General features: G+C 37.0%; 1 protein-coding gene across 1 annotated transcript in view; it reads right to left on the reverse strand.

Moving 5' to 3' along the window:
* Window positions 1-6,630: 6,630 nt before the first annotated feature.
* nudcd1 (NudC domain containing 1) overlaps window positions 6,631-17,153 on the reverse strand; it is a 37,407-nt gene continuing 26,884 nt past the window's right edge. Inside the window, exons 9-10 of the mRNA XM_004074087.5 lie at window positions 9,736-9,895; window positions 6,631-7,093 (exon numbers count right to left, since the gene is read on the reverse strand). Coding sequence (XP_004074135.1) covers window positions 6,804-7,093; window positions 9,736-9,895 — 450 coding nt within the window. The 3' untranslated portion in view covers window positions 6,631-6,803. The remainder of the gene's footprint in view (window positions 7,094-9,735; window positions 9,896-17,153) is intronic.

A 17,153-nucleotide genomic window follows, 5' to 3' on the forward strand; every position in this document is an offset into this window, starting at 1 on the left:
GAGTTGCAGTATGGGCAGATGGAAGGGGATGATTTACAGTGACGATACCTAAGGGAGCAGCCAAAGAGAAAAAGAAGAAATTGAGGACAAATAAAATGTTTTATTTAAAAGAAATATTTAAGAAAAAAAACTTGTTTTTCTTTTAGTTGTTAAAGGAAATCTAAAACGTTAGCCTTTAATTTAAAAAAACCCAACTTCTTGTTTACAGATTTGATTAAATTGTCCATTTTCTGGATGAGACATTTATTTATGTATACAAAAAATATGTAAAGAAGAAGGAAGTTTGTATTTTTTTATTGGTAAAAAGACGGTTATCAGTTTGACTAATATCAGTCTGTCAGCAGGACGTAAGTTAACCAATGCAAACATTTAACTAGGATTATTACTGGGCTTAAGTTATGAAGCTGATCCCACAGTTTTCTCAATTTTTCTAAAGATAATTTTAGAGTTTAGATGTCTAAAATGTAAATGGTAAGTTTCACCCACTTTTGAAGACACAATCAGATTAATGTCTTTTTAAATTTTAAACAACAACAACCTTTCAGCCCAGTACAGAAAATGACATAAAATTCATTTTGACAAATAATCAGCAGGAAATAGAACAAATTCCATCAATAAAAATAAATAAATAAAATGGACAATAAGACATTTTATTTTTTCGGTTGCCCAATAATTCTCAGATTAAAGTCAGAATTTCAAACATTTCCAAGAAAAAAGTGCAATTTAGGGATAAAAATTAAAATCCTGTCTTATTTCTAAAAAGTCTTTTTTTGTTGTTACTTTACAATGTAAGAACACCGTTCATACTTTTTAAAGAAACAAAGACAAGATGATTCGATGAAAAACAGCTCAATTAAAAAAAAAAGTTAAAAAAAATTAAAATAAACTGACTTAACTCTGAATTCAATCGTTGACATTTTTTCCCCCTTTCTAATCCCTTCAAGATCAAAAATAGAATTACGGAGGGCGAGTCGGAACTCTGACTTTTAATTTGAAAAACAAAACCAGAGAAAAGTATTGCTTGTTTTTACTTTTATCTAGTTGCCTTAACACACTGATAATACTTATCTATTATGGCTTGCATCAAAACAGTGGACTTGCTGCTGTGTAAATAGCAGAACATGCTGTTGTAAGGTTCCTGCAGTATTGTAGATTTTGCTGAAGCTGAAGTGAATTCAGTGTTTTCTTGCTTTTGGATGCTGTGACATGTTAAAATAATGAACCCCTGCTTTGCTCCTGCAGCTTCACATCAGTGAGCTGCTAACATATCTGTTGACAGTGAGCTGTGGAAGTGCAGAAGTGCTCGTGTTGTGTGGTGTTTTGTCACTTCACAGGCTGTGGATGAGTGGCCCTTTTGTGCTCAGCAGCTGAACGGCTGTGAAAAGAGCATTTGCAGATTCGAACATTCATGTGTGAACACAGAGCGTAATTATCTATACACTTGCTGTCTTTAATCTCACTGCAGCTTTGTGCCGATTCCCTTGAGAGGTTTTACTTGTTGATCTTGGTCTTGTTTCTTACATTGTTGTGACCCTGTGAATGTATCGGCGCTATCTTTCTGTTTTAATAAAGCTTCTTCTGAAGTTCTACTTTTCTTTTTTTTCCTGTAATTTGTTCATGCATAAATCCCAACCATAAACAGGGGCTTGTTACTTACACATGAGGTTCAATGAAGTTGCAAATGCACTCATTAACAAATATACCTGAAGTGAAGTAATTGATTTATAAAATTAAAAAAAAAAAATGTAAAATTATTTTTGAATCGGTTTGTACATAACACTGACAATTAACTACAACTCAAAATTTTTGACTGGGCCTGATGTCTTTTTTTTACTGTATAAAGGAAAAGATGTGAAGAACCCAAATAAGTTAATCAAACAAATCTATTGGAGTCATTTTGATGTGAACATGGTTTATATTTACATTAGCAGTTTAGCAGGCACTTTAATTTGACGAAACTTCTAATTAAGATAAGGCAAACAGAATCAGAGTGACATGTTCTAAGTTCAGAGCTGACAGTGAAATAGTTCAGTAAAACAGGCTTTTTTCAGTTTTATATAAATATATGGGAAGATATTGGGGGGGTTAGTCCTTTAGTTGGTTTCACTGTTTGTTAGAAGTTTGACGTGACAGTTGTAAGGCAAAATGAGATAGTTCAGGGAGGAAGGTGCCGTTGAAATGTGCAGGTGTGAGTCAGGCCTTTGAACTGAGTGCAAGCAGCCTTAGAAAAGGGGAACAACAGGAGAGTCATTTTTGGCTGATGACCAATTAAGCGTACAACAATATATTGTGAGCAGAGAGCAGAACCCTGTGGAATACCAGTGGAAAAACAGTGAGGGCTGGATTCCTTACCTTTTATAATGTATTTTTTGTTGCTCCTGCTGCAAAAAATATTCATTTTTTTCATCCATTTGCTATTTGGACTAATGGTTTACAATCTCCTATTCCTGCTTTAAAAAGGGTTTTAAAGGCATGTTGCAGGCAGCTGTTGCTTTCCATTTCCTCTTGCTTGAGTTTTCATTGTGGAAAAGCAGATTTCCATAGTAAAAAGAGCCTAAAAAGCTCAGTAAGTTCAATGTTTGAGCTCAAGATGGGATCATAGAGGGAAAGTTGCTTGGAAGGCGGTCCAGGAGAAGGCGTGTACCTCCTAAAAGTATCATGGAAGTGTGGTCATAGTTTACAAAAATAAAAGGAGAGGAGACACAACACCTATGGGAGAATGTTTATCAGAAGAAATAACAGAACTGTGAGGAATTCTGGCTTTAATCCTCAGCTTCGGTTTTTGAGAAATTCAAACACATCAACACAAACACGTCATACGACAAAACATTTCGTGTCATTAGAACAACGGTAGGAGTGTGATGGTTTGGGATCATTTTCCAGCTATCTGGACCGTAATACATTGTGGTTATTGAGCCAACTATGAGTTCCTCTGTAACCCACTATGTGTCAAATGTGAGGGCATCTGTGTGACAGCTTTAGGAAATGGGTCATGCAACAGAACAAAGATCCAATCCACTGTAATTTGCTCCAGCAGCTGTCTTTGTCATCTTTCCCGAGGAAACAAAAGGCCAAGAAAAAGAATAGCACTACGGCTTGTTTCTGAATTTTATGAAGCCGTTTCTGTTATTTCTTTTTTTTTCTATTTTTATTTAATTGAGACAACAACAAAAAAACAACATTAAAAAACAACATTAATTTCTTTTTTTAACCTCTTCTACTATTCTCTAACACAACTTGTCATTATCACTGCTTTGACTTACATTTAATTTTTACATTTACCAAAATATTTTGATATTTATACTTTGATATTTCTAGTTTGTCAATCATTTAAAAAAATATAAGATTTTCTTTTACTTTAATTATGGGTTGGCTGTTGAGGTATTTAGGGTCAAGAAAACAACATAACAGAGAGTGTGAGATGGAGGCAAACAGGTGAGTGGGGGCAGGCTGGAACAAGTGGACAAACACTTCAGGTGTGGCAAAGATGTGTCATGAAGAGTGAAAGGAAAGATAGGATGTGGTGAGAGACAGTGGCAGAAAGTGACAGTAGGCAAAGCTGGAGGTGTCAGAGCTAAAGATGTTGAGGTCTTCTTTGGGAGTGATGAGGCTGGATAGGATGAGCCCTGAAAACACCAGAGGAATGCTGAAGGAGGCTGAAGTTGAAGCTACTTTGACAGAAGCCTTAAAGAAAGACCAAAGAAGAGGTTAGTGTGAGCGAACAGTATGCAAAAAGTAAGTTTGGAAAGAGACTAAGGATTCACAGTGGAGACCCCCCAAAAAACAAAGTAGAAAATTACCCTGGAGGTCAATATCAGACATCACATCTTTGGCAATGGGTTGGATGAACAGAGCAGTCACTTTGATGCCAAGTGCATAGAAAAAATGTAAAAAATAGAAGAATTAGAGATTATCAAAGGGGTAACAACTCACATAGTTTTAGTAACTTAATCTGTTGGGTTTAGGAAGAATCCTAGTAATCCGAAAGGGCTTCAAACAACTAACAATTGATGGTTTTACAAAATGTAATCAAACCCTTTTGCCTTACTATAAATAATAATATCTGTTAAAGTTATAAAAAGCCATCTTTTAAAGAACAATGTTGTAGGTTTTTGACTTTTTTGTACCAAATCTTAATCTCATATTTGATTTTAAAAAGGAATGTAGTGAATGACAGCACACTCCATGGAAATGTACTTGACTTTTGTAAAACATTAGCACATTAGAATGATTCAGCTTGTTGAATCTTCAAAGAATTACTGGAATGTATACAGAAGAAATAGGAACCATTCCATTAACAAAACAAAATAATTTTTAAATGTTTTTAAAAGTGAAATAAAGTCCTTTATCGTTTAAAAAAAAAGGCTAATTTTAAGACGGCCAGCATAGCTAGTGTTAGAAAACGTTATTGACTTTATTTGTCCTCAGGAGGTTGAACAACCACAGAGAGTTTGGATTGAGTTTATCAAGTATCAAGTAAACATAGTGTGAGAAGGAACGAAGAAGTGAAAAAACAAATCCACAGCAAGAAACCAAGAAGAAGGCTGGATGAGCAGACTGGAGGCTGGTGGATGGAGACAGAGATAACAAACTTTGTGACTCTTAAACTCTGAAACAAGTGCGTTTCTGCACAACACAAAGGGATTGTTCTCAAATAATAGGTACATAATTCTTACTCTGACACCTCGGACAGAAAAAGCTACAAAGACGAGTCCAGAGTAATTACTGGTTCCCATTCTCAAAAGTACAGCCTCTGCCTTTGTGAATAATTACATACAATATGCGGAAGTAATGAACCGCACCAAGTTGCTGCTCCCACTGCCATGGGGAAGACTTTTTAAAAAAAAAGTTGCACATACAATGACGGCTAACATGGTTAAGTACATAATTTGTAAGGACATAATTTGCAGTTTCAAACTTTGAGGTGTGTTATCTTTTATTTCACTGAAAAAAACCTGAAATAGAATCAATCTTTCTTTCCAATACTGTTGGGGAAACGGAAACTTATTGCAAAGGATGTTGATCAATGAGCTGGCCGTTGATCCAATCTAAGTATTTCCATCAAACTTCCATCCTGCTGTCTGACAAATCATGTTTTTTTCAATCTCCAGTATAAAATTGAACTATTAGCCTTTCATGGAAACATGATGAAAAAAATAAAAACAATAAGAACCTCTAAGGCTCATCAGTTAGAAGCATCTATGGATTGTGTCCAACATCAAAACTATAAAAATAAACACTTTTGTTTCACGTAATGATTAATGATTAAGCACTTGGAGAGGAAAAACATATATTTTTAACTTTTTTTCCTATAAATATGACAGGATCTATGGAGTTTAAATGACCAGAAAAATTAGAGCTGCCTTTTTTGTTTTTTTCAGAAAAATGTAACCCCATTTCAGGGGACAACCCCCTCCAAATAAAGATAATTAATCCAACACAATATTTAGTTTTTGATGGTTTATAACAAAACTCTTTTATTGAGCTGAAGGTTAAGCAGATGCTTCTTTTTTAGAGGGTTCAGTGGTGTTTGTAAACTACAGGTCTATCTTCAGAGAGATCGACTGCTTTGACGTGTCACCTTCGGATAATCCAAGGATCCCGGTGCTAATAAAACAGGGCGCACACTAATCCAATTGCACAGCATTAACTTGATTAAAAAACAGTGAAACTTGATTTTCTGGAGCAAAACAATGGAGGAGGAAATGCTGATTCTCTCCAGCCTGCAGAAACTCTGCAGAGCACTGGGTCAAAGTGCAGATGGGATTCACAAATATTCAGATGCTGATAAAGAGACTTAAACGTAAACTGTAGCTCGATTCTCCTTTGCTAGTTCAAACCAAAAAAACAATAAAAAAATGTCTAGATAAATGATTTTTTTTATGTGCAAACTGCTGTCTGTTTAGCATTACCTTCAGTCCAGCATGAAAAGAGGCTGATAGGGATCTATTTCTGGGAGCAGCCAGAGGTGATGTTGTGTTTGAGCGCCCTGGCTTTTGGATGTAATCCTGCACAAGATGTATTCATCACATATCACATCACACAGAAATGACTGTAGGTGCTTTACAAAGAAAAAAAAGTGTTTAATCTTTTTAAAAATACTTTACCCTAGATAATCCACAGGCTCAAATTTGTCAGCTATTTTTGAATATTTTTTTAATGTAATGCTTTTTCTTTTGCTTGTCTTAATATATAGCTGCTGTTAATTGTTGTTCCCCAAAATGAACAAACAAAAAAAGGTCTAATTAACTTTAAGCCCAGAAGAAAATTGTTCTTTGGTTCTCCAGGGTGGAATATAAATTGCTTTTATTTTCTGTACAATAGAAAAGATTACATTCAAAGCAAAACAAAGCAGCAGCATAGCTAATTCAATTTATTTTTCAGTTGGTTTTTCTAATGTTATGGAGCAAAGAACTGTCATTTGTCAGTGCTTTGTGTTTCTTAAAATTATTCGTGTAGTATTCATGCTTCTATTAACAGGTTGGGACAAAAACTCATTTTTACCTTTACTGATTATGAGGAAAATGTGATCATTTCTTATTAGATGGTTCTACTCAATCTATGGCAGGATGGATGCAGGTTTCATGAGATATTTTAATGAACAAACTCACAAAAATACACATGAAAAAGTTACTTGTACAAAATGTTTATTGAGATATTTCTAATGAGGACATGACTTAACTAGTGAACCCCATTGGGTCAGGATTGGCTCTCCAACACTCTCCAACACAACAGGCCTTACGTATATCCTTAGACTGGAATGATTACACATCAAGAGGCAGCTGAGATCTAAGAGCTAAAATCTAATTATTGTTGACCTTTAGAACAAACAGATTAGTGGAGGTCAGGATGAACAGGCGCTCATTGGTTGCTCTGAAGCCCAGGATGGCTTTGTCAGAGTCCAGGCTCGCCACTTGTTGCTTGGCAACCTGTCCTACTTGACGCCCCTGCTTTCTGTTGAAGAGGACAGTCTCCACCGGCGACGGCTGCCGGTAGATGAACGTGCGGCGGAAGCACTCACACAGGGATGCGTAGGAGAAATCTGGGGCGCACGTAGCAAACTTCTTATCCCGCTTAGACGCCTGAACGTAGCCTGTGGAAGATGAAGCAGGGGAGAGCGTTAGGCTTTATGAAGACTTCCAGAATATGAGGAAAATGCTGCACAAATGCATTGTTTGTGTCAGCTTCACAAGAAGGAGGCGCATCCTTGTCCACAGAAATCAGTAGAATATTAGGAAGCTTTTAGGCGTTTTAATATGCATGGGGGCAAAATCCAGTCTTGCTTTTTTATGATCTGCCTTCCACAAGAACGTCCACCATTGAAGTCCATCTCGTGTCCAACAGTGATGCACAGAGACAATCCAACAATGCTGCATCTTGATCTTGGAGTTCAGCTTTAAAGTCTTTAGTGGTGGTGACCCTGAGGTCACATTCAGAGGTCAAATAATATGGATGCAACTGTAGAGATGGTCTAACAGCCTTTACCTTTGACATGTCTATGATTTCCCATCTAATCTCCTAAGACAGCGTTCAGCTTTTCTACATTTCTACTACATTTCACCAAACAGCACAGTGATTTTTTGTCATCCTTTAAGCATTTTTCATTTATAATATTTTTAGCTTTTCCTTTTTATGGCAGACATTTTTTTCTAACAGAAAAACACCAAATACCCAGAGAAACACAGAAACAATTTTGAAAAAAAATTCATAAATGAATTTTCATTTTATTCTGCTAAATGTAAAGATGTAAAGCGCATTCTAAATAAAATTTATTATTATTATTATTATCAAAATGTAGCTGAGCAGGGAGCTTGTAGCCCGCTGACTTTAGCACCTACATCACTCCTATATGCTTTCTCCTGACTCAACGATTTGAATAAAGAAATACTCACAAATGCAATTTTTATCTTAATATGTCCTCCATCATAAGTGCATCTATAACATGTTAAAAATAGCAAAAAAACCTAATTTTTATCGGAGTGAGTCTTTAAACCCTCAGCCTCCTGAACTGATTATGTATGGAACAAAGATCTGGATATAAACCAGACCAATCCACTCCATTGTTGTACTGTTGGGCATTTGAGGTCATTTTCATTCTTCATTTACATTCATTTACAACCACTGTTTAATGCATTACAGGATACAAGACTTAATGGCCGATGGTGCACGGCTGCATTCTTCACATCTAAATGTGGTGTGGCGACCCTGTCCACTTCACCAGAAATTCGTCAAAAGCCTAAAGCTTTCATATTATAGGGAAGCATAATGATTTCAATGCAGATCTTAAACTCCAACCATCGCATATCAAGAATGTGAACGGGTCTGAGAATGACGTCTCTCCTTTGTCTCCAGGGAGGTGGAGGGTTGATTTATTGCCGCTAATGTCATCCAAAGAGTACAGAAATGATTCCCAACGCCATCACGGCAGCAGCCTGTATTGTTTACACATAGCAGGTGGGCACCGTGGATTCACGTCACGTCATGATTTACCATCTGTGAGCTGTCAGATAACAACAGACTTCTGTCGAGGTTTTTAAAGCCAAAGGGCTTTAAAAAGAGCTCATTTTTAGCTCAGCTTTCAATTTATTTTTGTTAAATGAATCTAAAATATTTGTTTTATTCAACCGTTTTCTTACACCAAGCTTCTCTAACTTACAATTCAATTGCTTTCCTTTCATATTTTACAGTAATTTAAGCATGTATTCATGTTAGTGAATCTTTTTATTGCTTTATTCCCTTTCAGTTTTGACATAGCAAAAAATAAAAAGGTACGTAATACTTTACACATTTTTTTTTACATCTCCGGTGTTTTCTAAACATATTACAGCATTTATTCAGGTTCTTTTCTTTTTAAACCTGTTCTATTACTTATTATCTCATTTCACATTGTTTATGTCAACTCGTTTCTTTTCTTTACATGAATGTTTAATGAATTGATGCGTTGGATGGGATTTTGAGGCTACTGGAAAGCTTTCACAAGCTGTCATAAAAATTAAGTCAATGAACTTGAGTTGTGGTGGTGAAAAAGTAGAGTGGTCGACCTCTGATCAGAGGACCGCAGGTTTGATTCCTGCCTTGGGCTACGTATTTCTATCTTTGCTTAGGGACTGGAGCCTGACAGGTCTTTGCTTGCCACATTTTCTTACAGTGGGTACCCTCCCCCCAGGGGGTGGGGGTCAGCCCTTTCCTCTGCCCTATACCGGACCTGCAGTAGATCTGGATAGTGAACTGCCCAAGGCACTTTGCAGCCGTACTGTGGTTGCCCTAGACCGCCTCTGGTAGTGGTGGTGGGGGATGCCCATTTGTCGGGTGGGCCTTTTATCTGGGGGCGGGGTCAAGGGTTCACACTTTCCTTTCCACATTCAGTATCATCACGGTTACAAGCACAAACATGGATGATAGTATGCATGCAGACATGTCTGATGTGTGTTGGCATGCCCACCCCCTTATCGATTCCAACCGAATCTGTGGTTGTTTGAGTAATTTTCCTAATTTCTTCTCAAAACTAAAGCCAGCCAACATTTACGCCAAAACATTTCTAGATAAACACTTGGATATTTGAGGCGATGCGTTCTCCCATATGACCGCTGGATCAGGTATTGTACGCACATTATATGCCTTCCCAAAGAAAGGAATTTCTATCCAAACAAAGGACATTCATCTTCAGCCATCACGCTCAGTACTGCTGTGTCTGCTACATATAATGTACAAGTAGAAATAAATGTAGGCTCTTACCCAGAGCGTTAAATGTAGCGATGTGCTCCCACATGTCCCCAGGCTGACTTGGACGAGGCTGCCAAACTAGTGCGTCCACATCATGGCGAATGCAGAGACATGGCATTTCAGAGGGGTCAACATCCACTGTGAACAGGTACTGATGCCCCCCCAGATTCACCTGCAGAAACACACAGATCACATTCATGGAAAGCTGGTTTCAGTTACCTATGGAAATGAGGTTTTTCTGTATTTCATACACAATTACAAAACCCAGGTAAAAAAGAAAGATGCTGTCTGTTATCTGGTTTTAGATGAAAGACAAATATCATGTTTGAAACAGAATCATCTAAAAACAAAATTAATTAAACAAGCCTTGTGAATTTAAGGGCAGCAAAACACCATAATGAGATGGACAGAAGTCTAGATTCAGGAATGTGTCTTTGAGTCATGATGATGGCATCGAGGGAACTGTTGATAATCTTTTTCAAGTGACAGGTCAATAGCAACCACTTCTGTTCACAAGCTATTAAGCCGCTTCTGACAGATGGCCAACCTTACAGCGACGTAAGTATCATGGCAACTCACATGCATGATGTCAGTGAGTGTAGATAGCACACTTTGAATCGTGCATTTGTTTGCACTAGACACATTCTCACTGAGCAGTTTCCCAGAACAATAAAAGAGAAGGTGGATTCAACACCTTAAAATGCTTTAATTGCAGATGTAATAGAAGTTAAAACATGACAACAGTTTGATTTTAGTATTGACTTTAGTCTTTATTTTCAGTTGTGACTCCATAGAAGTCCCAGGTTATTTCATTTTCTTCTTTCAGATATCCTTTGTGCGTTTTTATAAAATTTCTAAACCACTTTCCAATTGATGCTAAAATTACTGAAAATGCTAAAAAAAATAAAAAAAATAAATATAACAACACAGTGGGGATGGTCTGGAGAAATCAAGTGTCTGAAAATGTGACAGGAAATCCTTTAAAAAGGTCTCCAAAACAAAACAAACAAACAACCTTTGCTCTTGTTTGTCCAGCTTCTGTAAACCAAATACTTCATGTTACTAAATAATTTTCTTTCCTAACATTAGACCGCGTGCAATTCAATCAGATTGCATCCATATCAATTCTGCAACAATTCACAAGTCAGGAGATTGTTGGACACTTCACCAATAAGATAACCAAGTCCAAAAAAGTGGGAAAAAAATGAATGAGGCGAGTCAATTTTTATTCTCGCAGACTCTAAAGAACCCACATTATCTGCTTAACCTCATCTGAACAGGAGTCATCAGGTCCTGTTGACAACGGAGACTTCACGCTGGCTGTTGCACCACATTAACTAAATGGGGAAAAGTTAAAGTCAGGCTTGTAATGATCTTTTGCACAAAAGCTATCAGTTTGAGGTCCAGGATTTTAATTGACAACTTTACAAAAGGTGGAGAATGTTATTCAATCAAATTTAAGGCTCGACATTTAGATTGCAAGAGAATTGTCAGACCAGAACACTTTTTTCATTTTTAATGCAAAAAAAAAAAGGGGGGGGGGGGGTGTCAAAACTCTTTTCAAATGGTCACTATTGTTATTCAGGCGTTTAACATTCTTTGTGGTTTAGCTCCATCTCAGAATGCCTGATAGCCGCTGAGCAAAATGTGGCAACCATAAAAGTCCATGTCTGTGGCATTAATAAATCTGTGTGTGGTTTGCAGCTATTCTAGACAGACTCAGTTTGTCTGGGGAAGGGGGGGGGGGGGGGGGTCTTGTTTTTGTGACATAATCGCTCGTAGACATCTGATTGTTCACAGCGATCAGTCATTTCCTTCCCCTCCAAATGTCAATGTGTCTCCAAGGCTGTCAGGCTGCATCTCCCTCCCTGGCTCTACTAACAACAGGCAAAAGAATATGCTGCAAAAAAAAATTACAAGGCCACGTTTATTAGGCCTCTCCGAAAATCTCAGCCTCTCAAATCTTCTAGCTGCTCCTGTTTGATTGAGAAACAGATGTTAGCTTTGGCCGCGCTTCTGTTTGAGTGGTAGGGATGCAAACGGTTATTGAAACAAAGACAAAAATGATTAGAACAAGACAAATAAGTGAATAATTGACTACAAAAATAGGTATTTTAGCCAGAGGCTCCAATCAATACCGATTTCATTAAACTTCAAACTTGTGGGAAGCACTCTTATTGATTAGTTCTGTCTCCTTTCATTGACAACCATTGAAACAAGTTGCTCCTTTGAGCACCAAAATCTGATATTCCCAATCAACCCAGCATTGTTTTTTAATCAAGAACACGTCTTACTGACAACTGTTTCAGAATTTCCTTTAAAGTCCTCCTCATGTTTTTTGATTTTTTTGACATGTGTGTGTGGCATTGTTCTGAAGAAAGAGAACTAATGTAAAAAATTATCTCATTTTTGCATTTCTGAGTATTTACTTTTTTAATTTCTGTCAATCAAATTGTCACAAAGACGCTCTTTTTAAATTAATGAGCCGTTGTGATGTCACAAAGGAGCATTCCACAAGCTCCCTGATTATCCCCCTCCAGCGTGCACAAGCTCAGGTGCGGGAGAAGAGAAGATGGCACATTGCTGCATTCCCCGCACACATTTTTAGGTGCGTCCAAGGCTGGATTTTGTTGTTTCATCATTTGTGTTCCCTCTCTGACCAAGTTTGAAGGCTTGCTGACCCGCATTAACCAGAGAGTCTCAAAATAAAAAAAAGGATAAAGTCAGGGGACCGTTTTTATTTTATCATTATTGCCTCGATAAAACAAGAAAAATAGCATCCTCAACCCGCAGTGGGCCTCAGTGGGAATTAAAATCAAGGTTATCAAATCAGTTATAATTCTTAGATACAACCACAATAGTTGCTGCAAGGATGCCAATTACATGAATATAAAACATAAAAAGTTTGTTTTTTTGTCTTAATGTACATACTTTAAGAATAGAAAAAAATACTAAAACATGAATTAAAAGTTACAAAGCTGCAAGTGTATCCCAATGGACCTTTTCTACAAGAATTAAAAACAAAGGAATGGATCTATCAGTGGCACCATAGAACAAAAACATGATCTAGAATCTAAAGCCCTACGGCCTGTGTCCGCCTTCCATGGGGACGGGTTTTTCCAGCAAACAATCCCAAAAGAGATTTGTTGAAATGTTAGGTCACATTTACAATTAATCCTGGGTCCCGCTGCCACTTCTGCACCAACCCAACAGAGAGACAAAAATGAGGTTAGAGCCTTTCCAAAGCCTTTCAAAGCATAAAAGAGTAGAAATAGCCCCTGCAATTTGAGAAGTTTGACTGAATGAAAAAATAAGTTTGTATATTTGTATTTATTTACTGAAAACTTACTTTTTACTTCAGTTTAGCTGCCAAAAAAATGGTGTGAAAGATGAACAGGATTTAGCCATCAGTGTGGTTAAATGGAAAAAGGTTAAAAACTGTTTTTTACCTTTTAAGTATCAAACTTTTTAACTGACCCCTTCATTAGAATCCTTCAGAGAAAGTCAAAAACGGCTTGGTATTTTTACTTTAAAGGGTGGCTGAATTTAAATGATTGCCAACTCTGAGCCGTTTACATCAACCAGAGTGAATGGAATCCATTACAGCTTCTTTTTTTTAACACAATAGATGTGTGTAGTACAATGAAGGGGACAGTGGGTTCTTCTGATGGTAACCAGGTTAAATATTAGTAATCCTTACCAAAAGGTATCTGCAGAATATCAATTGTCAAGCCAACACAATGGAAGAAAAGGATGTTAAGGATAATTTATGGAGGGGGCGATGCCAGTTTAGTTTAGTCTGTTTAGTTAAAGTTTTAGCGTTATCCCATTGAATTCTATGCATTTTTGATCCTTTTTGATTGTATGTTAACCTTAAATTACCGGCACGAAGCCCATCGAGACGACTGTTGTTGTGAATTTGGGCTATACAAATAAGATTGAATTGAATTGAAATTGAATTCAATATGACCACAGACAAGGTGTCCAATTCATTTTTTTTTTAAAAGGAAAAAGATGGTTCAGAAATAAAAGTTTACTTTTTTAAAGGGTTTATGTAAGTGTGTTGGGGGTGTGTTTGTGTCATCACCAAGATCTTCAATAATCTCAGTAGCCACAACACTTAAAGAATTTCTATGGTTTGTTATTAATATTTCACTCATGGGACAGTCTGGCAGATAGGTGCAGTTAAAAAACAGAGTAGAACAAAATGCCATGTTGGTAGTAAAGTCAGCTGCCACTTTGGACTAGATCTCTTTGATCTGGAGTGATGTTCTGCATGCAGATTCTAACAACAGTCTGCACCATCTATGTTTGATATTCCAAATTCAGGCTTTTCTGGAGACTCAGTATAAGGGTGACAGCTGATGGCACAAGAGACATTGTGGAGCTGCAGGAATATTGTGTCATCCGTCAATTAAACAGACGATCTTCTCTTTCAAGTAAAGTGAGTGGACATGTAAAGAAAAGGGCCCACTTCAAACTCAGATTTGTGGGTGATGACAGTTAGATGCCAATGTTCCTTCTGCATCCAGGCGGGTGTACACAGAGCTGCACTTTTGTTTACATTTTCCGCTGAAAAGTTTAAGCTAACAATGTAAATAATGTAGCTATGCCTCTGAAATCCGTTGGCAAAGAAGTGCTGTGAACCTCTGATGACGTGCGTGGAGGTTCAAAAGATTAAAAATATATATGTTTAAAAAATGTTTCAAGCAGATGTGTGCTGTTTTAAGACCGTTTCTTTTTCTAAAAGAAAAAAATGACCAGTACTGGCCCTTTTAGCCTACTTGGAGATCACTGTTTTTCAATGGAAAAGTTAAGAATTTCATTTGTTTATAGACTTTCATTTAATACAAACATATTGTTCAATGATCTTGGGCATGGATTGAATGTGTATACATAAATGTTTTATGATCTAACTAAGCTGACAGAAAGTCTGAAAAGGCTTTAAACAACCAGATTCCAGGACGTCAGCCTAAAGCTCATTGTGCAGCCACATGCTGTCACTTTTATTTATAAATGCATGGATCTATGTGAGGAGCAGCTGCTGCAGAACTGTAGCTTTTGTCCAAAAATAATCATTATAGCACAGTGGTGAACTATTGAGGAGTTTGGATTATTTTTGGATGAATTGAAATCACAAAGGCCCGTGACTTTTCTAAAGTCTGGCTAAAGAGGAGAATTCCTCTTACGGTTACAGTTTCAAATCCTCACTGATAGTATGACCAACCACCTGATGTTCTCTGAAAGGTACCAGTAGGCGGCAACTAATCCATCTGAGGAATGTAAAAAAAAATTGGGGAAATATAGTACCAGCTGGGAAAATATTATAAATTAAGTTGACCTTCTGAAGGTCCAAACTGTCAGGAAGGGCTTAAAATTCTTTTAGCAAGAACAAGCTAAACAGATTTAGCTTTTTTCACTTACTTGACTAACTTAGTTATAGTGTGAAGTAAAAGCCTGTGCGATCAAAGCCATCAAGGAAGAGGCTGCACAGTTGAAAGAAGTATGAAACACAGACATGAACAGAATCCAGGAGGTTGTCAACTGTTACTTTTTTCATCAGTGCAGTCATCATGCAGTTCACGTGGGCACAGTTCATTCATTTTCTTAAAAGTTAAATCATATGCGTTTAAATGTATCCTTTCTCTAAATGCTTTTTTTTAAACATACTACAACATATTTACAATATGATACATAGGCAACCAATTCTTATGTTTAAAAATCACCATGTTTTTTATCTATATGTAAAAAAGACAACTTTTCAGTTTTAAAGAGGAACTCCGAAAAGCGTTCTCAGTGGCCTTTTAATTATTATGCAGTTTTTAGCCAAAATTAAAAAGCCTGTCTATTTTCTAGGAAATAGTTTCAGCAGAGTGGCAATAGTTCTTCAGAAATTTGTCTCCAAGTTGTGGGCGGAACTGTTGGGCCAGAGTAAGCCTTCCCCTACTTCCTGTCATCACTCTGTTTAAACGCACTCCTGCTAGCATACAGCCACTCACAACCCCAATTTACCCTTAATACTGGAGCTATCCAGCCGTACAGTTTTGAGCCAGATGCCAAAAATGCCACAAGAACATGTTTAAAACACAGTCTGAGTTTGTCTTTAAAAGAGGCTACTGGAGATCAAGCCCCGTACTTCAGCTGTTGAAGGATAATGATTGGCTTGAGCAATTACACACACACACACACGTCACATACCCACTATGTTAACATTTTTACACTTTCAAATGAATGGGGAGATGCTGGAAAGTTGTTAATACCCAAAATGGCAACAAAATTACTACAGCTGAGGTAGCATCTCTGGAAGTTTTTGAACCATCCACACTGTGGAGTCTGCATGCCTTCATCATGTGTGTGTTTTATTAATTCATTTAATTTATTATTATTTGCACTTATTTTTATAAGTATTGCATTCTTTTTAATTTGTTTATTATTTTAACTATTATATATATATATATATATATATATATATTATCTTATTTGTTTTTATTATTCTTTCTCTGGGAAGCACTTTGAGATGCTATGTAGCATGGAAAGCGCAATATAAATAAAGTTGAATTTGAATTTGAATCCATGTTTATAAATGAAAGTTGTGGGATTCTTAGAAATGCAGTCTCTGCAGTTAGGCTTTAACTCCAGACAGCTTCCTCTCTGCTTTGATGGTACCATGCAAACAAAGCTAATGGGTGATAAAACCTTTCATCTTATACTTCAAGAGTGATCATGCCACAAGGAAGATTTGGCAGATACAAACAGGAGACAGCCTCCATCTTTGAACCTGCATGTAAATTTCATTAAAAGATTAGGGAAAATGTTGCTTTTCAAGACTGTTGTACAAAGCACCTATTTTTATTGTAATAAGAATGAATTACTTAAAATCAGAACCTAAAGGGACTTAGTGCCGCAAGTCAAACGGTAAAAATCTGTTTTTAAAAGTTTTTAAATGAATGGTTATATGTGCTAAATAATATTTTTCTCACAATTACAGTGATCTAGAAAATCTACAACCAAACCTCAGCATCCAGATCTTCTGATTCACTTGATTTTGTAAGGTCTTGGGGACCTGAGGAGTGAAGGCGACTCCTGGTAACCCCCAAAAGAGCACATTAAAATAACTATTATTTTACTTTTCAGCTGCGATCAGAGCCACAGAGAAGCCCATCGACAAAAGTGTCAATTTAATAGAAGCCGCCAGAATTTGGAGCTGAAAGGTTTTCTCAAAAAAAAGGTCAGCAGATTTCCTGCTGGGCACTCAAGCGGGTGAAGCATCAAGGCGAGAGCGATGGGGTTTGGGAACTCAAGAATAGAAAGGTAAGGCTTGCTCGATGAGATATTGGAGGGACAAATAAAGCAGCGCTTACACACACACACACACAAACACACTTCTATACATCTACACGCTGAGTCACATGTGCAGCAAACAGTCCGAT

The sequence above is a fragment of the Oryzias latipes genome, chromosome 11 (assembly GCF_053564925.1).
Source record: "Oryzias latipes strain Hd-rR chromosome 11, Olatipes_Hd-rR_3.1".
NCBI lineage: Eukaryota > Metazoa > Chordata > Actinopteri > Beloniformes > Adrianichthyidae > Oryzias > Oryzias latipes.